Here is a 25904-nt window from a genome sequence, read left to right as displayed (position 1 = left end):
ATTCCATTTGTAAAAAGCATGCCACCCTCTTGAGACCCTTGTATTTATCTGCTTTCAATTACATTTGAAGTATTCTGAAAGTCTCCTATACTAATCCTATCCAAGTTGGAAGCCACATAGCTCATGCATGGGACTGTCAAACATGAGTAGTTGCAGATGTCAGTGCACCAGTGGCAGGAATCCAGGAAGATAGATCAAGGCTTAGTCACTGAAAAATACACACCAGCACATCTCAGATACATAGCATTGTAGCACCTCATGAGGAAAATGTGTCGTGACAGGAAATCAATAACCTCTTGGAGGCGATCTGTTTCTGAAATATTCTTGATTAATTATGCCAGGGTGTGTTTGGCAACTTAGCCTGATCCAGCCTTAACCTAATGCTTTTTGCATGAGGCACTATTGTTACTAGTCTCATAAGTCAAATCTGATGGTTCAAGTTGGGTTTTAAAGGGTCAGGCTATAGATTTTGTAATGTCTTTGTGCCCAACATTGCTGTCTTTACTATGGTGTGTAGGCTTTTACTATCAATCAAAATTACAGTTGTTTTAAGATGAACATTTACATGCATTTACAACTAATTGCATTTGAAGCAAAATGAGACTCCTAAATAAAGTGTGTCATACAACGGGTAAAACAAGTAGGGAACGTCAGTGTGTTTTCATGGCAGAAGGTGTTCATTCAGGTTGTTTGCTCGTGCCTTCTTTGCAGAGGAAGAGCAGCTCTAGGAGACCCACAAACAGGACTGTATCTCTGTCCTTTGCCTGCCTTCCTGCACAAACTCATTTTCGCCCTCAACAAGTTTGTCAACCATACCTGCTACTCCATCTGCCTTTCAACCAATGCAGGAACCCAGCCCATGCCCTCTTGGCTTCCGTACTCCCCCACAACATACCCCCTCTTCCCTGCACCTCAACACAGGCTAGTGCCTTAGTCATTCCCGGTCTTAGTAATCTGGTGATGCCACTAAAGCCAGCCTTGGCCTTCTGCATCCTGAGCACAGAGTGCAAGACCAGCAGCTGCCTTGGTGCCTGGCCATGGCTCATCACCATCTATTGGGTGACTCAGCAGTAGCTGCTCGTGTGCAGCTGCTGTCACACAACTTAGCCCTGGGCTGTTGCACAGTCATGCACCTCTGCCTTACAGTGGAGTACAGGCTGTTTAGGAGACTCAGGAAAATGCACATCCAGTAAAACTGGACAGACAGACAGACAGACAGAGTGTTGGGTGCAGCAGTAAGACTGTTCTCACCTTAGCCTGCTACTGCTTTCTGTAATACAACAAAAAAGCTTAGGAGGTTACATCCTCTAGAGCTATTTGTTAAAGGAGTTTGCATGTACAGTGTAAAGAAGTGAAATAAAGATAATAACAATATCTGTGAGATAAATTGTTTGAACCACATTGCAGATAGTTGCAATCACCATGTGATAGACCAAAGTTTGACCTTTGGCTACCTCACCTACACAACACCCAATAAATCCAGTCCCTCAGTAACCACTTCCAAAATTTTGGATTTCCGAATAGCATCAAAGAGTCACCACTTGAAAAAGAAACTGAGAAATAATGTGCTTTTTTATTATTTTCCCAAATGTGGAATTTCTTTCCCCAAATTATACTGGCCCAAAGCCCAGTACAAGCAATATTTGGACCTGGATCAGTGACAGATTCAGAGTCCAATGTTTTCAGGTTGGAAAGAGGATACTTTGGCTATCAGGAAGCCAAAAATATCCCTCTGTGAAAGCCTTAATACTAGTCCTGGGAGATTGCCAGATGTTAGAATTTAATATAGAGTATTTTATATACTGATAAACTTTTCAAATTAGTTAAAGAGATTTAGAAAACATATTGATACAAATTTTCCCCCTTTTGAGGCCTTCAAGTCATGGTATGGAAAGAGTTCACTTTTCAGGGAGATGAATACTATTTTCCATATGAGTAATCTTGTTTAAACCATTGGTAAAATACATCTTCAAGCCCTCTTTAGTGATTTTTTTTTGCTAGGAATACATGAGGCTCAATGACTTTACAAGCACTTTTTCAGCATGACCTGCAAAAACAGTCAAATATTCATTCATGCAAATTAAATCTTGGTAACACATGTAAAAGTGTGTGTGTGTGTATAAACACTGATTTTAAGGATAATTTTAAGAGACAACAATGTATTTCTTTGCCTAGATAAACCTTTTTGCAAATAGTACTTTGAGATATTCTAGAGAAGGTGGCAAATAAACTGAGAAAAATATGTAGAAAAATTACTTTGCATAACACTGTGATTAATGAGTGCTCCTTGCACAGGATATACCTGTGTGTATATTCCAAGCTGTTAGTAGTGTGTTTTTTCTAAGGATTTCATGGCAAAAATAAGGACTTGGGGTTGAAAATAAATTAGAGTCTGCAGGGTTTGCTCAGCTGTGGCTGAGTGCACAGAACCAGGACTTTGTTGATTGTCTTGTATTTTAAAAGTCTGCTAAGGGTCAAGCAGTGCCTGCTGGCAGGAGCAGACTGGGGAGTTTGGGCATGGCACAAAATGAACTAGAAAGCCTGGTTAAGGGATCCCAGCAAAAGGAGAGAGTTGATTTATGTGACATTGCACTTGGCATGTGTTTAATGATATCTGTATACATGACAAGAATTAAAAGCAGTTATGTTGAATTAAACAAAGTTAAAGAAAATGAGACATGTAGCAATGATGTTCCATTTGGCAACATGGCACTGGTTTTACACAGTTTTGCTATACTGTATGTACTGTGTCTGGTCCCTACCCTCATCTTGTTTCATGTCCAAGTGACCAAGATTTTGTGTGTCGTCTTAAGGTATTAAGGATGGGAGCTGCAGGAAAGCAGCTTGGAGCAGCAGGAGCTGAGATGAGAGACAGACAGACAGCTCAAAGGGAGGCAATTGAAGAAGCCTCCAAAAGCAGAGGAGAACCAGGACAGGGGGTCAATCAGGGTAAAAACTGATAGATGCTGAAAGGGCCAAGATGTCTCAGAGCAATAAACTTGAAGGATTAGATTGGCTTTCATACCAAATTTTTGTTATTTCTCTATACATGCTTGCTCATCTTAGGCTAACACCCAGGAATGTGATGTAGCTCTTCATTCCTTCATAGCTACCCTACGTGACCTTGAGTGAGGCATGCCATCTCCATCTCGCCCTTCTTCAAAATGAGGATAGGATATCCTGCTCCTACAGATCAGGGCTGCTGTGAGGGTATGTTTAGTAACGCTTTTGAGGCACTGAAGTGCTTTAGTGATTGGCACTGTGGAAATTCTATAGATAAACACCTATATATAACCTCCCTGACACTAGTACAGTCATAGGGTGAGATCAGATTGACACTGCTATTTCAATACACATATATACGGCAGGTGTCTGAAGAAGCAATAACAAAGCTGTCAACATCAGGTATGTGTAGAGAAAGTGATGCAAATCCTCTTAAGTCTGGAATGCTGTGTCCACTGTGTTTTTCTACAGAAAAGAGGGGTAAGATTAAAGAGGAAATGTAATTTTCTTTACAAAGAACTCCATACTCTCATATGGATTGAAAATGGTTATCTTTGGCTCTTGAGTGTTTTGTGGCATTATAAGGTATTGGTCTTTGTTTAGATCATATAATACTTTTTCCTCCCTCCAATCTACCATAACAATTAGTGAGCCGTCTGTGGCTGCCTCGGAGTGCATCCTGTGCATCAGCATGTCTCATTTAATAGTCATAATTTCTCATTTGTAAGAGGAAAAGTGCTACCAGCGCTTTCAGTCTCATAAGGGCTCAGACTCACCCAAGGATTCCAATTTATTATGCACCCAGCTCTGATATCCTGCTGCCTTGGTAGAAGGTATCATCCTTCAGACAACACATAAATACTCTCTTGCCAGCTGTTCCTTTGTCAGAAGTTTCTCAAGGAGTAAATCATAATCATGCCCCTATTTTACTAGATCCTGATCTGGTTTTCCATGGTACTAGGCTAGGAGCAGGCAGAAAAATGAACTTTATTGCTACTGTTACTCTACAAATGGCACTGACTACTACTGTAGGGATTTTTAGGCCTGTTAGTATTGGTTTCCAAGGTGAACACACTGGTAGTGTTTTTAAATTTAGAGGAATGGGCATAGGTCAGTTTGCTGGTGGTTTCTGTAAAACTTTTATCTTAAGGTGCTGCACAAAGCCCTGAGAGGGAAGAAAAAGTGGCAGACACGGTTTCACTCATTCTGATGTGGAGCAGCTGTTTAACAACATAATCTTGTTGTGAGTTCAGAAGAAAAAGGGGAGGAGTAAATCCTACTGATGGAAACCGTATTTTTTAGGCAAATTGTAAAAGGCAGAAAGCAGAGGCAGCCAGAAAACACAAGTTTGCACAGAAGGGTGCAATGAAGGGGGGCACTGCCAAATTTATACCAGCATAAGTCTCAGGCACAGTGGCAGAGTGCTGCAGGGTAGTTCCCTTTGCAGATGTTGAAGCAGCTGCCCTTGCCAGGGCAGAGGCTTTGAAGTGGACACAGCTTTGGGTGGCAGATGTAACCCTCCAGGTCCCAGGCTGTACAAGTTCTGTGGGTGAAAACCTGTCTGCAGTCTCCTCGTTGCAGAGCAGACCAGCAGTCCCAGGAGGCTCCCAGTCCATCAGTTGACTTGCTGGTGGATACCAAAACTGGAAGGCCTCCTTTCCTGTCACTGAGCTTTCACTGACCCTTAAGAACATGAATATCATGATGTAGGCCTCAGAGGTGCACAGTATTTCCACTGAACTAAAATGTTCTATACCCTTGTAGTTTTTAGTCTGATCAAATTGAGAAACAAGTCGCAGTCTGTTGGTCGAAGTGAATTATAATCACAAGTTTTGTGATCCTCAAACAGTTTAACCATTCCTACAGAACTGCTGCGAGGTACCTGGGCATCTGAGATGCCTCCTTCTCATAAAGGTACTTCAGGACAGTCAGTGCAGATTAGGATGACTTTGGAAGACATCACTATCATGTTTGTGCTGATGATACAATACATAAAGCAGTCAATTTAGAACCTTTTGAAAAGTTTTAAGATTCCATTTATAACACAGTTAAGGGAGGGAGAAAAGGCCAAGTAAGGTACTGTTGAAACCAGTGTTAAAAAAAGCACCACTTACTGGTTGGAAGATAAAATATATCATCAGGCTTTCAAGAACGAGCACTTAATTGCCTAAAGACTGTTACAGAACTCATTGTTAATGTATCTAATTTGCATAAAATCTTTTTTTCAAACTAACTGTTGCAGAACACACCTAAAATGGGGAAGCACAGTCTTCCATCAAAGCTCAGCTTCTCAAGCCAGCGCCACGGTTATGGTGCATATCTGTAATGTGATTTTCTGATTTTCTGGACTCAAATGTCATTATGACAATTAGGCACATATATACCATGTGGGGGGTGATATGTATTTTAGTAATATCTTTTAAAGAGTTATTAATGAGCAGAATTTCTCTCAGGAAGCCGCAAGAGTGGCTCTAGGAATTAATCCATCTGCAAGATCCCAGGATGGTTTTTTTTATGCTGTGTGCTAATTCAGTTTCACTCAGAGGTTGCTTCTTTGGAGTCAGTGTCCTGTGGATCAGATTCTCCATATGATAACCTTCCTGCACATTTCATCCAGGCTCTGTGTGTTGTGCTGGTTTCTGTTTTCTAGCAAAACCAGAAGATTTGGCAAGCCATATTTCTTCACCACTTGTAGGTGATGGGTCCTTGGAAAGCAATGCCGTGTGGTAGACACAGAATGAGAGGAAGTTGCAGCTTTCTGCTCTGCTGAGACCAGCACTTCCTAGCAAAAAAATTTATCAAAGCTGCCTTTCCAGCAGCAGGGGCATGTGGTGAGGAGTCTGAGCAGGGCAGTGTTGTGGCTGGGTAATGGGGGCTTATGGTCAACTCTTCAGGTCACAAAGTTGTTTTGGCAGATGAATTCTTCAGAGAGGGGCAAAAAATGGGTCTGAGGGCTGCTGTCTTGGCACTCCAGAGAAAAAAAGGACTTGTGACTGTGAGGACATCTTGCAGAGAACACTACAGTCACAGTTGGAGAAGCTGAGAGGGTGCATTTTGCCAGTAAATGCAGTTACTGAGCCCTGAAAAAGCTCAATCTAAGAGCTCAAGCTAGTGATAAGTGGTTGGATATCTCCCCCACTGCTGCCTGGGCTGAGCTGGGGGCTGGGGACTACCCTGAGCCTGCGGTGACCACAGGGAACATGTGCAGAAAGGGTTGCCTTCCTGGGACAGTGGGAATGGTGCTCCCTGGTGTGGCCACAGCAGTGCTCAGCACAAGCCTCTTGTGTCAGCACAGTCATACAGGCAAAACTATCTCACAGGGGCAGCTGGTCTCAGTGGGAGGAGAATAGGATGTCTAGGTAAAAATATGGTTTTGCTTGTAACTACTTAGTCCATATTGAAAGTGCCTTATCAATATAGCATTAATTAGTAGTGCTAGCATAGATTACTGCTATTATATTATACCAGTCATTATATTCTAATTATATATTTGTTCTTTTCTTAAAAACTTTTCATGGTGCAAAATGGCAACGACTGGAAAGCTGTTAGAGCAGCTAATCATCCTTACTGTTTAAACCTCCTTGTTATTTGAACTTCCTCATTCCTCAGTCTTTTGTGAAGCAAGCAAGCCTCAGGAGATGCTTTGGCAAACAAGGTGAGAAATGTGGTTTTGTCCCCCTGTGTGCCAGTAAGTAAAAGGGATCAGTCCCAGAGGTACCAGTTGGGTATGTTTGATCGGCACAGCGTGATCTTTAGGCAGGTCAGGGAAATATCAATGCTATTTTCTCTCTAAGCCTCAGATTCCCACTGGCCTGTTTATTCAGAAATCAGGTGGCAAAAACATTAGAGGATATGAAATCTTAGGGCCCCTGCAGAATACCCAGCCCTGATGGATCCCACTGCAAGCACATTTGACCCCTGATCATCTTCACTGTGTTTCAGTCTAGAGTTTTAATTGGCACTGTTGGATAGAAGGTATCCCAGACTACAAAATTTCATGTTTTTTAAATCAAGGTTTTTGGAGGAGCTGAAATGCAGAGAAAGGAAATTTTATCTTGGTTGTGGTTTGGTAAAGGATCTGAAGCAGCTTTTTAGAGTGGCACTTTCACAAAAGCATTTTAAACCAAAGTTCATACTCCAAATTTGTAAAACTGCAGTGTTCTCATGTAGCATTGACATTCGCTCTAACAGACTGAGATTAAAGATACACATCTCTGAGTTTTTTCTTACACTTCTAATTCCACTGTACTTTAAACAGGATTTTGTACACAAACTCTTTAGTGGCACAGCTCATTATCTGCTTTTCCCATCACCCCTTACCTTTAGAAAAGAGCAGAAGTGAGAATTTAAGAAAATAATAACCTATTTTATTATATAACCACAAGAATTGGGAGGAGGGAAAGGGGAAGAGTATTCTAGATTAAGGCTTGATTGCTGAAATTGTTTTAACTACTTTTTAATTGGCAAGCTGTTGAGCTGTTATCATCAATGAGGAACTCATCAACAAGCAGTATTGAAAGCAGTAAACATTTACCTGGAGAAGCCAAGCTCACAAGCTCTGCAACAATCATCCATAGAATGTAGAGTTAAAACTAAGTGACTGGATTACAAGAATACATTGTACAAGGAGTATCAAGGGTGGAGTTTGGAATTGATAGTTGTTTTCTTCTGTTTTTTTTCTCTGAATAATTTACAGGGGCAGGGCAGGAGACATTTGCACAGCCTCAAGCTGCTCTGCTTTGGGAGCTCTGCAGAGCAAAGCACTGATCTCTGTTCCTGGAGACCTTTTCCATATAAGATGTGCAGGTGAATCTCCAGGGCTTGCTTTGCTGTCAGTCCCTACTCATGGGTTCTGAAGGTCCTCTGCAGCTCATAGACCTCTCATCTAATGGTGGGAACCTTTATAGCAGACCACATGTAAAACATCTCTGCATTCCCTTGATGCTGATTTATACCATTTAAAGGGATGGGGGTGGAACAAGCTGTTAAAAGATGAAGAAACTGAAAGCTTCCCTAGCTGCTGCATTACCCACCTGACATTCTTCAAATGCTAGTCATTAATTACTAATGCCTTGAAAATCAGAGCAGATACCCAATTCAATTATGTTACATCTCTTAGCAATAGCATTTCCTTTATCTTACCATTTCCCATTCAAACCATTCTTCTTTGCAGTTTTTAAAGGCTTAGACCCCACTGTGTTTCTTCTCCACTGAACCTGTAATCCACATAAAGATATTTCTACTCCATGTCTCTCCTATCTGCACACAGGTGAAATTCACACTGTAATTATTGCAAACTTAAAAATTTGACCCTCCAGCATCTACCAGAGCTATACTTGGCAAAGGACTGAACCTGCATTAGGACTCAGGCTACCCTTGCAATCCTTACACCTCCAGGTCTTCCTTTGGAGTGGGCAGAGTTCACAGTCAGTCTTACCAAGCCCTAGAGCTAAGCTCTCAACTGAAGTAATTCCCTTTAGATGCCAGCAAAAACTTGGCCCCATGGAGGCAAGGCAGGGTATGTTTCTTCAGTCACCACTAATGCTGGTCTTAAGTGAGCTGTATATTCAGAAATTATGGGGTTTATTTCCTGGGACATTTGTTCTTTACTTATGTATATTTTCATGCCTGCCAGCACTCTGAAATGTAGACATTGAGTGTTGGGGGCAGGCTGGATGCAGTTTTTCATGCTGCTGACATTAATTGGATGAACAGGCCTTCTCAGAAGGGGCAGTGTAGGAAATGTGTATGGGAAAATAACAAAATAAGGAGTTACACAGCTAAATAAAGACAAGTGGCTGAAAATGGTTTTTACAGCTTTGGCTTTCATATGATTCATTTGGGAATCTAAAACTATTTTGCACAACTAACAAATTAAGATTCACAACACCTTTCTGAATATAATTGCTTCTGTCTTGCCGATGGAAGAACAGAGGTATTGATGCTATAATTTGAAAATATGTCTCCTGTTTTTAAGTTCCCAGATTGAAATACATTTAGACCTAATTCTCAGAAGCATTAAATATCTCCATTTATATTCATTCATTTGGCATTCTTTGTACTTAGTCTCTGAAAACCAGATGCATTGCCTTCCAACTAGAATGGTCAGAATAACTGAAGTGATATGGCAGACATCACAGAGCAACTGTAGGGCCAGACTGGGCTTGGGACCTGTGTCCCTTCATGACACATTTCCTTTTTTACTCACTGAGTATCTGCCTTGGATTCCTGAACAAAAGGAAAAGCACATTCTGGTTACTCAGTTTTCCTTTGCTCTCTCGAACAATTGGACATCATAGAGATGATACTGGTTGGGTTATTGATAAATTTTATAGTTACTTTACCTTGTCTTTCTAACCATCAAGAATTGTCTTCAGGTATCTGTAATTAAGTTTCTTACTGTAGAATTGAAGTGAAAATATAGAGAACCATTTGTATCACCTGTTTTTCCCCATTGTTTTGGTTTTCTTTTCCAGCACACAACAGTTTTGCCCTTTGTATTAATCGAGATGAGAACAACACATCATCAGTATCCCAGCAGGAGCTGTGGACTGGCTGCAGTGTGCACCTTCGCTGTTGGCTATATTTTATGGTAAGGGCTGTACATGCTGTGTTTCCACATTGTATTGGGGGTTTTGTACTGCTAAATTTGGGCACATATTTCATTATGGATATAATCGCTAACAGATTCACGCTGCATGCCTCGTTTGGTCCAAGACCTGGGCTTTGTCTGGTTTCCCCAGATGCTTATATTTTTAGAAAGTATATGCCAAACCTCACACAACAGGAATTTGTTGAACAATCCCATGTAAGCAGTGGTCTTTCCAAGGGTACATTTTTCAACCTTTTTTCAAGCTAAATGTTTTCCTTGGACCTTAGTTTTATTGCTTGGGGTTTTTGTTCTATCAAATAAAATTGAGAATAGGCAAATGATTTCCTGCATCAGTATTTAAGCAGCAACAGAAAAGATAGACAATGTCTTTTTTCTTTACTAGTTAATAAATTCTTTCTGTAAAACTGATTACAAAATAAGTCACTAATCCAAACACTCTAAAGTTTGTTTTAAGAAATGGAAATGCTGGTGAGAAATTAAACTAAAACAGAAATAATTTTTCTTCTACAACATTAAATTAAGTCTTTGGGCAGTTTCTAATCAAGGACCTGACTTGCGTGACAGAGTTAATATACTTTGGTCATCCTAGTATTTATTTTTCACTAAACCTTTGTTTTATTTATATTTCTCCTTTGATGCCATCTATCCTTTATCCTTTCTGCATTTCGTGACCCCCATTTCATATTCTTTCTTTTCACTTCACAACATCCTTCTCTCAGCTAAGAATGTATTTTCCAAAGTTTCCACCAACCGAGATAAGACTAGTGTGATAGTAACATGGTCTCAAGGCAGTACAATCACACTGCTTCAACTATGCAATTTGTGCCTTTGGTCCAGTGAAAGAGAGGTCATTATTCATACATATCCACATACACTCAGTGATCGTACAACGCTATTAATCCAGCTGAAGCGGGATGTTGTGTCCCAGGACAGCAGCCACATTCTGCCGTTTGCTCTTACAAACATACGTATGCTTCTTAAAGAAGAATAATATTTGTAACTGTAAGATAAGGGCAGCCTCATGCAAAAAGGCATATGATTATTCCTTCAGGAAAAAGTAACTATGCTTTTAACCCATATATAGTAATGCTTAACTGTGATAGTTCTTGACCTTCCTCTAACGGTGCCTGGAGACAGATTGACAGATTACCTATGGCATGACCTCCTCTGGCAACTCCTGTTTTCTCAAAATCATCTAAGTAGACACATGCAATAGTATTTAATAAGAATTTAAAATTGAAACAACCCAGCTTTACAAGTGAAATAAAACCAGATGTGCCTTAAAATCTTTTAAGAATCTGTTACAGTATCAGTGGGATGCTCATCTAGCTTGATACTGCCTACTATAGTGCATCTGTATCCCGCAGCTACAAGGTTAGAGAAAATTGTAGGACAAGTAAAGCAGTAGAAGAAGATTCTGCATTAAATAATGACTGCATTAATAATTACTCAAGCACAGATTATGGTCATCTCCTTTTGCTTTTGCTGTTGATTGGTTTTGCCTACACATATATTATTTCCAAAACAGATAGGGCTAATCTCAATTGATTCACCTTCTTCCAAGTTGTGATTTCTCTTTAAATGAGATGAGACCATCTTAAAAGTTCATCCTGCTAATTATGCGCATACAACCCGTTTCTCCTTCTACTGTTGTGGAAGGAGGCCTTTGCAGGTTAATGGAGGCAGACAAAAGCTACACTGTGCCATCACTTGCAAATTCTGCATGTCTTCAGCCTGCAGTGCTATTGAAGACTTGTTGCCGCCCATATTGCTTGGTTTTATTAAGTTCAGAGGTGGTTTACCCCAGTTGCTCCCCGGTCATAAAGAATGGTTTGTCCCCAGGTGCCCATCATGGTAAACCCTTCCCATTTTTCCAGATTGTTCCCCATCCATCACCCTAATCCTGCCCCTAAGCCCTGTCAATCTATGTGAACCCCCACCTTTTGTTCCAGTTCTTTCCTTGCCTATCATCCCTTCCTCGACGCCCCATTGATTGTACAGTTGCTTTCCCCCCCCCCGGGTCCCTACCATTGGTCCTGCATATTGTAATCCCCACCCATAACCCCTCCGTGGCTGTTGTCCCATTGGTCACCATACGAGCCGCCCACGGTCCTTAAAACCTGGCGCATGGGGGTGCCCAGGGTCTCGGCTCAGACCTCTCCCCTGTGATCCCAGCCCTGCACCTGTTGGAATAAACTTGTTCCTGGGAAATAGGGAGAGCCTGAGCACTCTTTCTCCCTTCGTCACAACCTGTGTCGCCCTGTGAGCCACGACGCCAGAGCGCAGAGGAGCTCTGGAGGTTCCAGGTTGAGCCTCGCAGTGCTTGCCTGGTTCCCCACTCCTGCCGCTGACATCGGCCACAGCTAGCCGAGGCAAAAAGGGGCGGAGCGGGCAGCGACAAAGACTCTATCCAAGATGTACTTGAGGCTGCAAGCCAAATCTTGGTCCCATTATATCAATATGATATATCTTATTCACAGGTTGGAAAAATCTACCAGAAAGTATGAAAAGTGAGGAGTTTGTTGTCCCTCACATTCAGGGTGTGCCTTCTTTTCAAAGCTGAAATCTACTGTCTTCCTGCTCCCGAGTGACCACATTGCAGTAGAGACCTTAATCACTCAGAAGACTTGGAATTGCTAAACTGAGATTTGTTGTCCTTGTTGGCAGAACCCTCAAGGTTAGCACAGTGTGTTAAAATGAGACTATACCTGCAAATTACCTAGTTCCATACAGCCTGATGGAACTTCCTTCCTTTGTACCTAGGGTTGACCATGGGTCCTGTTCTGGAGCTTAGTTTGTGGTTCATGGATTTTTAACTAGAATTTAGGGATCTGCCACTTGAGAATTTGTCCTTTTGCCTATTCCATTTTTCCCTCAGCAGAAGTGTATTCACTGCAACTCTCAGAATAAAGTGAAGACAGTTGCTAATCAGATGTTCTCTATGTTTTATTCTTGAATTTTGAATTTTCTTCCGATCTCAGCTGAAACTTCCTTAACATCTACATGTTTTATGTATTGTGTTGCACTTTTTACTGGAAAGGAACATACAGGAGGATGTTGTTTAGGTTTGATTCTGTGAATGCTTTTTTCAATTCCAAGTAGAGGAAAGCTTGTTTTGTTTTGTATGTGACTGAATCTGTCATGTATGAGAGAGGTGGTAGAATAGCAAGTGTTTTTTTAAGTATAATTGGTAAATAAGAAAACTGGCAAACCATTCTGAATAGCATCACTGAAATTGGAGGAACATAGTTAAATAGCTTGATACCTCCTGAGCATGATTCAAAGACTTGTTTTCTGAGAAACATCCTATCTTGAAGAGTAAAATCTTCTTCTGTTTTTCTTTCTATATTTTTGCGTTCTCTCCCTTCAATCAAAGAGTTTTAGAGTAGGCACACTTAGCTCATGCACTCTCTGGAGCTCACAAGGAACTGTGCCCAGGCAGAGCCTTCAGAGCCTTGCATTGCTTGTTGCAGACCATACATGGACTTTCAGGATCGAGGCCATGGGATAAGATGGGAAAAGCCTATTGGCTTTATTTAGCATGGCTTGAAAAGGTCACAGTTTGTATTGAATTGTTAAATCTAGGCAGTGCTAAGAAAATCAGAGCGTTTGCCAGTACTACCAGAAAATTCTGCCAATGAGTTTATGGAGCTGGTTGTCAAGGAACAGAAAAGAGCCAGAAATGTGTTGTTCCTTGTAACAAGAATGACCTCATGGTAACTAATATCAGAGCCTAATATGTCCCTAAAATAAGCTGAAACAAATACATTTGTTTTAAATGGTTTTCTTTTTCCCTCTACTTTTGAGCACTTCAGGGTGCCAAAGAAACAGACCCTAATAATCTGACTCCACTGCTGTAGTCATGCTGGGCTGCATGTTTGGGAGCAAGAGACTTGATCTGCTCTCTTATTGCTATCTCAAATCCACTAGGAGCTGCCTCCACATGTGCCAAGCTTGGACTTGATTCATTCTTTAATTCTTTTATAAATCTATTTAAAGAGCTTTTAAACTTTCATTCGCAAATAAAGTTTCTCTTGAAGTGACTTTAGGAGAGTTCCGTAGATTTGCTGAGGGAGACCATTTAGATGGGGTAATTCACTGAATTCTTCTTGAACAAATTTAAGAAAGGAATGTACACTGAGGATTTGGAATGAATTTGAGATAGATTCTATCAGGCTTGCTGTAGGATTTACACTAGCAATTCTCCATAGAAGGAGAGGAAGATCAGAAAGAGCAGATGTTGGCACAGACTGCTAGGACAAACCTTGACATTCAGAAGAGAGGGGTGGTGGGTTAGAGTGTGAAGCTTGGTGAGAATTGACAGTCATATTGATAAAGAAGGGCAGGATTGAGAAACCAGAAGGATTTTTGATGTTGGTGGTGCCAGTGGAGCAGGAGAGACACAACATGGCTTTGCTAGGCTGTGCTGAGGGTTTATATGTAGGAGGGCATCATGCTGGCTTTTGTAAGTGAGCACTGGGGATAAAAGTTCGATAAAGATCAGAGGAGTCAGTGGCTAGAGGAAAAAGGAATAAAATTAAATGTCCTGGGGGCAAGTAAAAGAGATTAACTAAAATAATGGGTTAAAAGACAAGTGGATAAGGAAATGTGCAGCTCACAAGTCAGCAGCTTCAAAGCTGAAATCATGTGAGTAAGTGGGGACTGCTGGGAGAGGGAGTGAGAAACAGACTTTGAAATCAGAGTGGAAGGCTGATGTAGAAGTGGATGATAGATGAGACAATGCAGAGGAGAAAAGGGTTGGAGCTGCAGCTGCCCAGAGCAGGAAAGAGTAGAAAGAAACAGGAGCAGCAGAAATAGGCCAGGGGAAGATTAGCGTCCCCTGTCCCTGACCCAGAAGGAGGGTGGGAGGGCAGAAGTGCTCTCAGCAAGAGAAGGCTGTATGGATCCCCAGCCTGTTAGGTCTGACATAGCCATTATGACTGTTACTTTCTGGCTTGCCTCCACCTCCACATCCTCAAATGTTTCAGTCAAAGCAACAGCACAATCACAGATGACATGCATGGGTAATATGTTCTCACTTCCTTGTGCAGCTCCTTAAAATACAGCTCAAGAAGGCATAGCAACCATTACTATATTTAAAATGAAAAATTATTTATCAAAATAGATGACTTCCAGAGATGACAGCGCTTTGCAGTGAATCTGCTAAGTTGCTGTCATTGTAGCTACCTGTATATAAACACAAATTTCTGCTAAGCTTTGTTCATCCCAGAGGAAGCCAGCACCATGTCACGCTGAGTGCATTTTGGATGTGACATTATTTGCAGCTTCAGTTTCTCAGGACTTGTCTACTTCTGACTGCATAAGCCATTCCACACCAGTAGCACAGTCCTGTGACCCACATATTGTTCTCCACTCAGATGAATGGAGAAGAATCCAGCATTAAGAAAATGGAACAAGAGGGGATGATTGCTGTTATTTCCTAAATTATGACTGTTTATTGAACTTACTGTTTAGTCTTTAAAATTTCTGAACTATGTACATTCCTGGTGTAGGTGTATTAGGTGTGGCTGGCTGTTAATATAAGAAGCCCAGCATCTTAATACAGCTGAGATCTTAAGAATTCTGATTAGATGCAGAACAAGCTCTCCTGTGTTTTTGGGGGAAGTTATGAAGATGTGCCTCACATCAATCAGTATTAGAAACCAAAAGTAGAACAAATTTAGTGTGGCTCGTTGTGCTCCTATCCCTGAAAGCACAAGATTGGTCCTACACTACAACCACAAATTATTTGTTCGTTTGTTTTGAACATCTCTGCTGCTGTAAGCCCATCACCTCGTTTGGAAGACATTGCACATTTTAATAGCTCTGGGTAAAGTTAGCATTCTTTGTGAAAAAGGAAGAGAGTGATGCTGGAAAAGATCATGAAATAAAGGCATAAGAAAATGCCCATGTTCTGTTGTTTGCTAAAGAGTAACCATTGAGAACTGGTCTATGATTTGTCTGGAACCAAGGATTCAGCCTTCCTTTGTGCCAGTCACTGGAAATATGAAGAGCACTGAAGATGCGGGAGAGGATTTACTGCTGCAAGAAGTAACCAAAAAGGAACTGCCTTTTGTAGAGAGTTGTCATGTACTCAGGCTCATACAGCTAATGTCAGATGCTTCAGGAGAGCTTAGCAGACCATTATGAAACAACTAGCCTTCAAGGAGAGTTTTCTTCCAAAACTTATGTCAACATAGGTGCTTAGATCCTTTCGTCTTGATGGTTTATATACCTTGTACGCTTTAAACTTAGGCATAATTGTGCACATTCTTATTGCTTGTTCAATCTCCTGATTTCAGAAATTTGATGGAGTTTCATGACAGGGCCTAGAGAAGAGGAGTGGACTAAGTAGGCTTCCAGACTTCCATATTTCAAAACTTTTTTGAGTATCTATATTTCAGTGATGTATCAGTGAAAGGTAGGTTAGAGCATTTCAGAGATTAATTAGGTATCATTCAGAAAGATATTTCCAATATCAGATTTGAATTTCTTGTCTCTAAGCTGTGTTGATGTGATTCTTCTGTCACAAGGAAGTAAACTGGGAGCTCTTCACCCAATTTATGTCATTCATTATTATTCTGTGTCGTTTCATTTGCTGCTCTTGAGAAGTTACATAGCCCCTCATCTAACATCCCCTTTTCCAGAACTCATAGTACTGGTTGTTGATGACTACAGATTATGATGAAGGACTCAAAATAGGCAGGGAACGGGTAGAGACTCTCTCTGAGAGAGTCCAGACCACAAAGTGCAGCCAAGCTGTGACAGCTGAGAGCAGCCACCATGAAGGAGCAACTGCTTTCTGCAACATCTCCCATTACAAAATTCATAAGGTGTCATGGTTATTATCTGCCATTATATTCACTTGTTGAGCTTGATTCTACCAGGACTAAGGTCTTACACATGCTGTTTTGACAGCTGTATCATTTAAACTGACAGAGTACACATAAACCACAAGGTTCCAACAAATTTTTGTGTTTAGTTTTCCTCATTAACTAAGGATCTATACCCAAAGAATAAATATATATTCCCTGCATAGTTTTCATTTTCTCTTAATTACTTTGATAGGAGAGATATACAACATCTACTGTACAGTAGAAGTGAAAACCAGCTACAAAGTCACATTTTTTGACAGATTTGTTAAAAACAAGCAATACTGTGCATTTTCAAATAGCTTTTTCTGATTTCTACACCAAATGGTTGAAAATTTCTAAAAACAACCACTTTTTTTAACATACATTTTAATTTGAATACAATGTGTGAATATTTCCATTCGTTCTCTTTTTACTGTTTCTAACAAATGGCTAGATTAACTCCATGACCTGTAACACATTCATCTTTTAAAATATACAGTTATGTCTACATACAGCTGCTACTATTCCAAATCGCAGGGAAGTTCAGGTTCATTCTATCTTCTCAGAAGTAGCCAGTCCAGTTTTAGTTTAAACTTTTTCTCCTCAGTTTATTTCTATCTAAACTACACATTTTTTACACCTGTTCAATAACAAAATCTTCAATTTGATACAAATTTTCACTCCTAAGTAAATCGTAATGCATGCTTCTTTGTGCTTAACTAATAATGAGGTTGGATAGGAGTAATGGCTACTGTAACTGCAACACTGAAGGAGTTCATTAACACTGGTAATCAGCACTCTTGTGTGGAAGCTTTATGCAAATGGTTGATCAGCCCTTTATAGTGCAGCCTTGAGACCACCTGTATTCCAGCAGGAGCGAACCCACTAAGAAAGGCCACCAGGTGAGGTTTCCATGGCAGCAGTCGTCCCTTTGCTGCTCCTGTTTGTAGCACAGACAGTGCCAGAGCGTGTCACTGCTCAGTGGAGAGAAGGCTAATATTACTCCACCCCAGCATAGCCAGCAGTGTGGTGCAGCTCACTTTCAGAAGGATCAGGTGGATTTGTGACTTGTCTCCAGAGCGGTGCTTGGTCCTTCTTGTGCTCAAAGCAGTTATGACAGTGTGGCCACCCCGGGGACAGACAAACAGCAGCTGCACTGAAGGCATGAGCAGCATCACCACGCAGGGAGTGGGCTCCTGTGCTGGGCAGCAGGGAGCAGAATGCTGGAGCTGTCCGCAAAGCCTGAACTAACCAGAGATTGCTGACATGCAGGAGCCCATCAGTGATTCATTGGCTGGATTTAGAAAATGCTTCCTCTTTCTAGCATAAATGTATTCTAGTAAAAGCCGCTTCTGCTTGGTTCATGAAGTTGGCTACATAGATGCCGTTTAGAAGGTCCCTTGAAAAGTCCCTCTGTAAAGGTACTTTATAATCCTGAGAAGTTTCATCATACTGCAGAAAATTAGTGAAAAAGAGACCGGCTTCTTTTCAGTCTTTTTCCTTGGAGCTTGTTTTTCACGGAATGATCATTAGAAAAAAAGGCAAATCAAAACTGAAAAAAGCAAATGAAACTGAAAATTGTTAAGTGATAATAGACATTCCCCGCTAAGCCAACCTGGTAGTAGGGGACATCCCATTACCTTCTACCCAACTGTCTCATCTTTTTCTTTCATCAAGAGGATCATGGTGTCCCCTGTTACCATGGGTTATGCAGGAGCCCTTCATTTTTTCATAGATAATTTTATCTAGTCAGGTTAATTCTGTCACAGAAGAATACTGGGGAAAATAATTGTAAAGTACAGAGATAATTTCCCATATGTGAACTGATTTGGAGAAGAGGGTTTAATTGCATTTAGATCATGCAGATTAATTTACTGACACATGTAGTTTCCCAGGTGAAGTGTGCAACTCTTAAGGGTTTGGCTGTAATAAAAGCTTTTCCAAGGAGTAGGGAAGCTGTGACAACCATGGACATTTCCAGGGTGATTGTTAAACAGGGATTCTGTACTCTCTGTGTGACAGAATTTTATGGTAGCAGTTTTGTGTGAACTTCTCTGTCTCTACCCTTTAGGAGCCTGTGACTGTTGATCTAGTGATCAAAAATCTTCCTTAAACAAACAGAAACTTAGCAAGTGAGGCAAATCATGTGGACGTGGAAATCCCCATCTATAACAGTCTGTGCAGCTGCTCTAGCTGTGCTTCACTGTGAGCTTTTCTCTCAAATTTCCAGGTCAGAAAGGAAAAGATTTATATTCTTGAAGAGAGCCCAGCAAAGCCATAGCCTACCTTCACTGAGCACTTTACCCAGTTAGCTTCTGAGATGTTTGCTCAGTTGTTTGCCAGTATTTGCTTTTCTTTAATTCCACTGGAAGTTCCATACATATTGGAATGTATGGACTCTCTCTGCTCCCTCTGACTTCACCACTCACTGCATCAGAGCTCAACATAAAAGTGATCCCATCAGAGGATACAGGTGTCCACTGCAGCCACACACAGCAAAACCACACACCTGGAGTGCTTCTTCAGGCGGCACTGCTGCAAAGCTGATAGTCTGTCTCTAGAGTTAGTGTACCAACAATGTCCTCTGTAGCTGAATGATAAAAATCTCTGTGTCACCAGAGTTTTGGTTTTGTTTGGTCTTTTAAAAAAAATATTTATCTTTCCTAGAGAAAAATAATTAGATTCCAAATTATAGCAGGTAACTGGAAGGAGGACCAATCTAAAACACAGTTGCTGAAGAAACTATTCTCTCAAAGAGAATCTAAACCATATGCATCTGGCAAACCCAAAAACTGATTACCATGTGTAGCAAGGAAAAGCAAAAGGAAATCACAAATGTGTATGAAGTGAAAGTAGGATACTGCAGGAAGCAGAGCGAGATGGTAGTAGAGCCTGCAGAACCCTGAATGCTCTTAGGATAAAGAACCTGCTTGGAACAGAGGCTGCTGCAGTTTCCAGCTTTGGCACGAAACAGGGGTTTCCTCAGAAATATAAGTGAGCAAGGAAATACCTGCCTACATCAGAAATGAATACTGGCCAACTGCTCATAATAAATTGAAAGCAAAGCAGTAAGACTGTGGGAAATCAGTCATAGTTTCATCATTTGTGCTGTCTGTTCGGGATGGATGGCATGCACGTGCTCCAGTTCAGCTGCAACTTGCAGGCCTTTCAAATAATTGCTTTTGGGGTTACAGTAGCTAAACCCACAGGCCAAGCTACTTTTGTAAAACAGGGCTATAAGAGTCAGTGCTTGTTATTTTTGTTTTGTTTTAGGGTGTGCTGGATTCACCACGTTACAGGAGTGTGGGTGTACCCGCTTCTTGAGCACCTCAGCCCAGGTGTCAAAATAATCTTTTTTGCAGCTGTTACCATAATAATTAATGTATTCTACTTGGTGGGAGAAGTCCTGAACAACTACATCTGGGATACACAAAAATGTGAGTATTGTTTTAGGAATATTATCTCGTGAAGTACACCATCAGGACTTGAGTATGTTTCTCTGAAAATGTAGAATATTTTAAGCTGACTAAAACAAAAGAAAATGACAGAAGTTCCACTGAAACATCTTGCTTGCCTGCCCTTAAAAACAGACGGATGAACAGAATGGCTGCTGGAGAGCCTGAGGAGCTATGAATATGTATTCTCTTTTACAGTACTAATTTAAGAGCTCTTGGCAATTACCTGAGATGTTTACAACCCACTTATTAGCTGATGAACCCATTAAATGCAGCTAGAATGTAATGTGGATGCCATTAATGGTAAGCTTAGACTGAGAAATGAAAATATACTCTTTTAGTATTTTCAGGTATAAGGTGTTCTCTCAGCTCAGGAATGAAAGATCACTTTAGTGCAGGGTAAGCTCAACTGTGCAGACTCTACATCCTCTATCCTGCCTAGGCCACCCATTGCTGAGGAGAGGAAAAGGGAAAACAAAACAAACACAAGATTAAAAGTAGGTTACTTTTATCTATGAAAGATGGTTTTGATTTATCAAATTGAATGAAATAACATTCATTATAGCTGCTGTGGCAAATCACAACTGGAGGGAAATAAATTCACTTGGTAGTTAATGGCACACACAACTCTCTTTAACAAGTCCTTCAATACCAGGTAGAATCTAATGCTAGAAGCTCAAAGCAGTTTTACTTTCCATTTGCTCATATTAGCTTCCAGGTGTAAAATGCCTTTTTGTTTTTGCTCTAGGACCATCAACCACTGGTCATAGTATTCAAGATGGGTATTCACTCCTCAGTTTGATGTCAAATTCACATTCATTTAACTTCTCTAAGTTAATTCGGGAAAGATGTTTCTAAAAAGGCAGCTGCAAGGAATAATTTCACTTGACCTAAGTCCTGTATGAAGAATAATAGTGTGGTAAAGAATCACATATTCTTAGCAAGTCCATGAATAAGTAGATGGTGGAAAATTTCCTGCACTATTCCAAAGTATGCATAACAAAATCGCTGCTCCTTGCAGGCCTCCGCCCTAGACAAGCTAACTCAATTGGGTCATTCTCCCAACATCTTTCAAGGTTTACCCTGGAATTATTGTCCTCTCCATCATTTCCTTCATGTAGATAAGGAATATTGATCCCAAGTCCTTTCTGGCTCAAGCACTTGGAAAACAGAAATACCATGAGTCACCTGCTGGTTTGCTGAGCTTGAAACACTTTGCGCAAACTTAACCTGAAGCGTGTGGCAGGAACACCACAAACAGCAGAGATGTAAAATTATGCCAGTCTGTCACCATGTGAGGCCTGGGAAAATATTATTTGAAAACTGTACACTTGAAAGGGGCTTTTGAGCAGTAAGACTGCAAATCTAAACAGTCTGCCATGAGAAGATTTCTGGGGTGAGAAGGGGTTGTTTTGGGTTTGGAGTATTTTTATTTGCCTCTGGAGATGCATTAAATAGAACCTCAATACTGACAAAATGATTTGCAGTTAGTTTTTCCAAGTTAAACCACAAACATGGTAGGGAAGGAAAAATTTGCCCTTTGTACAAGCCAGTGTCTGTCCACAATTTTGTGGATATCTGCATTCCTGCCAAACTATTTGATGCATCTGCAGTAGAGCGCTTCAGAAGAAAGGAAAGACGTGCTTTCAGAAAGGCAAGTAAAACAGCTTTTAAAATTATTGGAAAAGTTCCTTCTAGGAGAAAGCAGAAGACTTAAGATTGGCTCTGGAGCCAATTGTAAACTGTCTGTAATCTTTTGGTCCCAGTCTCTTGTTTTGCTTGTTAAACCTTCAGCTGTTGCTCTCCCATTAACACCGGTGTGCCAGCAACACCCAGGGCCATTGTACTTGGGCTGCTGGCAACACGCAAACCCATTTGTCTTGGTGTTGTTTCTTTCAGCAAGGCAGCTCTGCAGTTGTGCTTTCGAACTGCAGATGAGTCTCGTTGTTTCCCACATTGGAATTCATGAATTATCTTTTTGAAGTTGTAATAAATTATGGTTGTATTAAAAATTCGGAGTATATAAGAAAGATATGTTTTGTAGAAACAAAACAAAATATAAAGCATGGAAAAGCCTCTCCCCCCAAGTGGGATGAGGCTTTCTGCCGAGAGGTTGCTGATTACCAGCAACGCCCAAGATAACTAACCAAAACTGGCCCATCAACCCAAACAAACACACAGGACACGGACCATCAGGAAAACAATGACACTGGCTCGGGAAATTATCTACCTCCGGATCCAAGCAACGCCCTGCGGATTCCAGTGGGTAGAGAAACTGATCAATCGAAAAAGACAAGTTCCAAAAGAAAAGCTTCGCCAGACTCAAACATCTCTGTGTCGAAGAAGCAATCAGGGAAAACAAAGGAGGAAACCCGGCCGAGATATTCATCGGCACCAACCCGGATTCCACCACCCTGTCATGAAAAACTTAACTTTGCAACACACAGAGTCTCCTTTGCATGAGAGGAGACTCTGGCCGGACACAAAAATAATATCATCATTCTAGGGCAGGAAATCCATTCACTGGACAATCAAGGACACTTGGTGAATGGAACTTGCCTGGAATTTTGGCCTGAGGACTTAAAAATCCTATAAAACCCCAATCCTGAGGCTGCTCAGACGTGGATTTGGGAAACCTATACCTCCGGTGTAGACCCCTGTCCACCCAGCGCTGCGCTGTTCTTTTTATTGTGGGTTTTTATCGCTGTTTCTGTTTATTATTGTTTATTAATAAATTTCTCTTTGATTTTATCCCAAAATTGCCTTTGCATTTATAACAGATTGGTGCTGTGACTCGGATCGGAAAAACTGTGGGAGAACCTCGCTATCCAGGGGGGTACCCCCGCTGATTTCAGCGGCCTGGGAAGCCGAGAACCTCCGCAGTTCACTCCGACACCCGAACCAAATTTAGGCTGAGGTAAAAACCACAATAAAAGAGAAATACGGATCCAGGAAGAGCTCGGGAAAAGAAGCCGCGGCTTGGTAGCTCATAAAAAGTCAGTTGTGCACGAAGACATCCTCGCAGGAAAATTGCTGTAAGTACTGCAAGGTTGAGCGGAGTGATTGGGCAAGCGTGTGTGAGACGTGATCTGATCACGGAGCGAGAGCGGACTCCAAAGCCGCGGTTCCATCCTCCCGCGAGGGAATTGGCCGGCCACGGAGGAAGCGAGTCGGGGTGAGAGGACTCTCTCTACACGTTTGTAAAGCCTGGGGCCAAAGGGGTGCTCTGGGGGACTGGTCACGAAGGGCTGGAAGAGGAAGAGGACGTCCAGTAGAGCTCGGGAAAGAGTAAACTCTTCTAGCAATCAGGACCCAGGAGAGGTCCGGAGGAGAGATCAAAGCGCTAAGAAAAACCCCGGAACAGCAATCCGAGAAGGTGAGTATTAGCAGACTTTTTGACTCTCAAACTACAAACACAACGCAGAATACTAGGTAAGACTTTTGTTTTTTTTCCTTCACCATGGGACAGAAAAAGAGTAAAGTGCAAAAACCAGTAGACACGAGAAACCCTTCCATAGAAACGAAGGAATTGTTAGACATCCCACCAGAAAGTCCTTTGGGTTGGTTGTTAAAAGAGTGGGAAAATTGCCCTGAAAGGAAAAGGAAGTCCAAGGCAAAAATGATCTACTATTGTGCCGAGGTTTGGGGTGGACAGAAACTGAGGCCCCATCTCACTTGGCCAATATTAGGAACATTTGAAAAGTGGACGTGCAATGAGTTACTCTCGTATGTAGAGAGCAAGGTCCCCTCGGACTCCGAGGAACCGGAGTATGCCCGACTCTGGCTAAAGGCCAGAGTAGGACTATTTCCGATCAAACTAAAAGATGAAACAAAAACAGAAACCTGGGAGCCCCTGGATCATTTACCTCCTCCATACCACGGGCCTGCAGGGTCTCCCGTGGTGGACCAAGTGGTGCCATCAGCTCCCACGAGCCAGCTGGCACAACCAAGTGAAGCACACACATCGCGAACAGGGGAACCGGCACCAGCAGTGGTTCCGGTGGCCCCTCCCCTGGCTCCTCCTGTGGGAACCGCGACCGCCGCGGTTTCCCAAGAAACCATGGTAGCGCAAAATAGGGGATCTCCGTATCCCCCATTGCCCGTCCCGTTGCCTCAGCCAGATTCCCCAACTTTGGAAAGGGGGATCCTTCATAATAACCTAGCGGCAACTGATTTTTCATCAGCAATAAAGGAACAAACTCTCAAAAACCCCTATTCCCCCCCCTCAAGCAGGACTCGGTTTAAGTCTAGACAGATGAGTGAGGAATGGGAAGAGAATGAGAGTAGGCACAGAATGTTCCCTCTCAGGGAAGTGCCTACTGCTCCAGGAGTGATTGGATTTGTGAATGTACCCCTAAATTCAGGGGATGTGCGGGCATTTAAGAAAGAGATGGGAAGATTGTTGGATGATCCGTTTGGAGTGGCAGAAAGGTTGGATGAATTTTTAGGCAGTAGCATTTATACCTATGAAGATCTCATGGCTATCTTGAGATCTCTGTTTAGTCAAGAGGAAAGAGAAATGATTAAACAAGCTGGTATCAGGGAGTGGGAGCGGCGAAACCCTCAGGGAACGCCAGGCACTCAAAAGTGGCCGAGCGTAAGCCCGAGTTGGAACGCCCAAACAGAGGATGGTAGAAGGAGCATGAATGATTTAAGGAATATAATTGTGCAAGGAATAAGGGAAGCGGTTTCCCGGGGCCAAAATATTAGTAAGGTGTTTGGGGAATGTCAAGGGAAAGAGGAATCCCCCACCGAGTGGTTGGAAAGATTACGGCGAAGTCTGCAGATCTATTCTGGGACGGACCCTAGTTCTCCGGTAGGAGAAGTGTTACTTAAAACACAGTTCGTGGCGAAATCATGGGAGGATATTAGAAAGAAATTGGAAAAGATTGAAGGGTGGCAGGAGAAAGGTCTCCAAGAGCTTCTGAGGGAAGCTCAAAAGATTTACATGAGGAGAGAAGACGAGAAACAGAAACTTCAGGCCAAAATACTGGTGGCCGCAGTAAAAGAAGCTCAGAAACAAGAACAGGCACACGGCAAGTTTAAAACAGCGCCGAAAAAGCCGCAGGAGCCACAGAAGAATGGCTCCGCCCCGCGGAGAGATCCCCCAGAATGTTTTTACTGTAAGAAAGTAGGACACATACAAAGGAATTGCCATCAGAAAATGAAAGATGAAAAGGTATTTCAAGAAGATTAGGGAGGTCTTGGGCTCTTTCAGATGGGGATGATAACAGCAAAAGAGCCCTTGATAAAATTAAAAATAGGTCCCCATCGCGAGGAAATAGAATTTTTGGTTGACACGGGAGCTGAGAGAAGCACCCTGCAAAAATTACCACGGGGATGCGTGGTAAGTAAGGAAAAGGTAGTGGTAATCGGTGCGAAGGGAGATCCCTTCAAAGTTTCTGTAATTAAAAATGTGGAAATAGAGTCTGAAAATAAAATATGCCTAGGAAATTTGTTATTAGTAGAAGAAGCCGATTACAATTTGTTAGGTAGAGATATGATTGTCTCATTGGGTATAAACATTGTCGTAAAGAATTCTGAATTAGTAATAAAGATATTCCATTTGACTCCAAAAGATGAAAAGGAAATCGATCCCAAAGTGTGGCATTCAAAAGGGGAGGTGGGGAAATTAGATATTACCCCCATCAAAATTGAAATAGAAAACCCAGAGGACCCGATAAGGGTAAAACAATACCCCATCCCGATAGAAGGGAAAAGGGGTCTGAAACTAGTAATTGATGACCTCCTTAGAGGAGGTACCCTCGAACCCTGCATGTCTCAACATAACACCCCCATCCTGGCAGTGAAAAAAGCGGATGGGAGCTTCCGACTGGTGCAGGATCTCAGGGCAGTAAATGCTAGAACCCGAACCAGGTTTCCGGTAGTGGCAAATCCTTATACTTTACTTAACAGACTCTCACCCGAGGATGTATGGTACAGTGTAATTGATTTAAAAGACGCATTTTGGACTTGTCC

At 41.8% G+C, this 25904-nt stretch overlaps 1 protein-coding gene across 1 annotated transcript in view; it reads left to right on the top strand.

Annotated features, from left to right (window-relative positions):
* Positions 1–25904, top strand: part of AIG1 (androgen induced 1) — a 133452-nt gene that overhangs the window by 102739 nt on the left and 4809 nt on the right. The window contains exons 4-5 of the mRNA XM_058835949.1: positions 9480–9595; positions 19744–19907. Coding sequence (XP_058691932.1) covers positions 9480–9595; positions 19744–19907 — 280 coding nt within the window. The remainder of the gene's footprint in view (positions 1–9479; positions 9596–19743; positions 19908–25904) is intronic.

This window comes from Poecile atricapillus, chromosome 3, assembly GCF_030490865.1.
Source record: "Poecile atricapillus isolate bPoeAtr1 chromosome 3, bPoeAtr1.hap1, whole genome shotgun sequence".
Taxonomy (NCBI): domain Eukaryota; kingdom Metazoa; phylum Chordata; class Aves; order Passeriformes; family Paridae; genus Poecile; species Poecile atricapillus.
The sequence above is the reverse complement of the archived record's forward strand: the minus strand, read 5'-3'. Positions and strand labels throughout refer to the sequence as shown.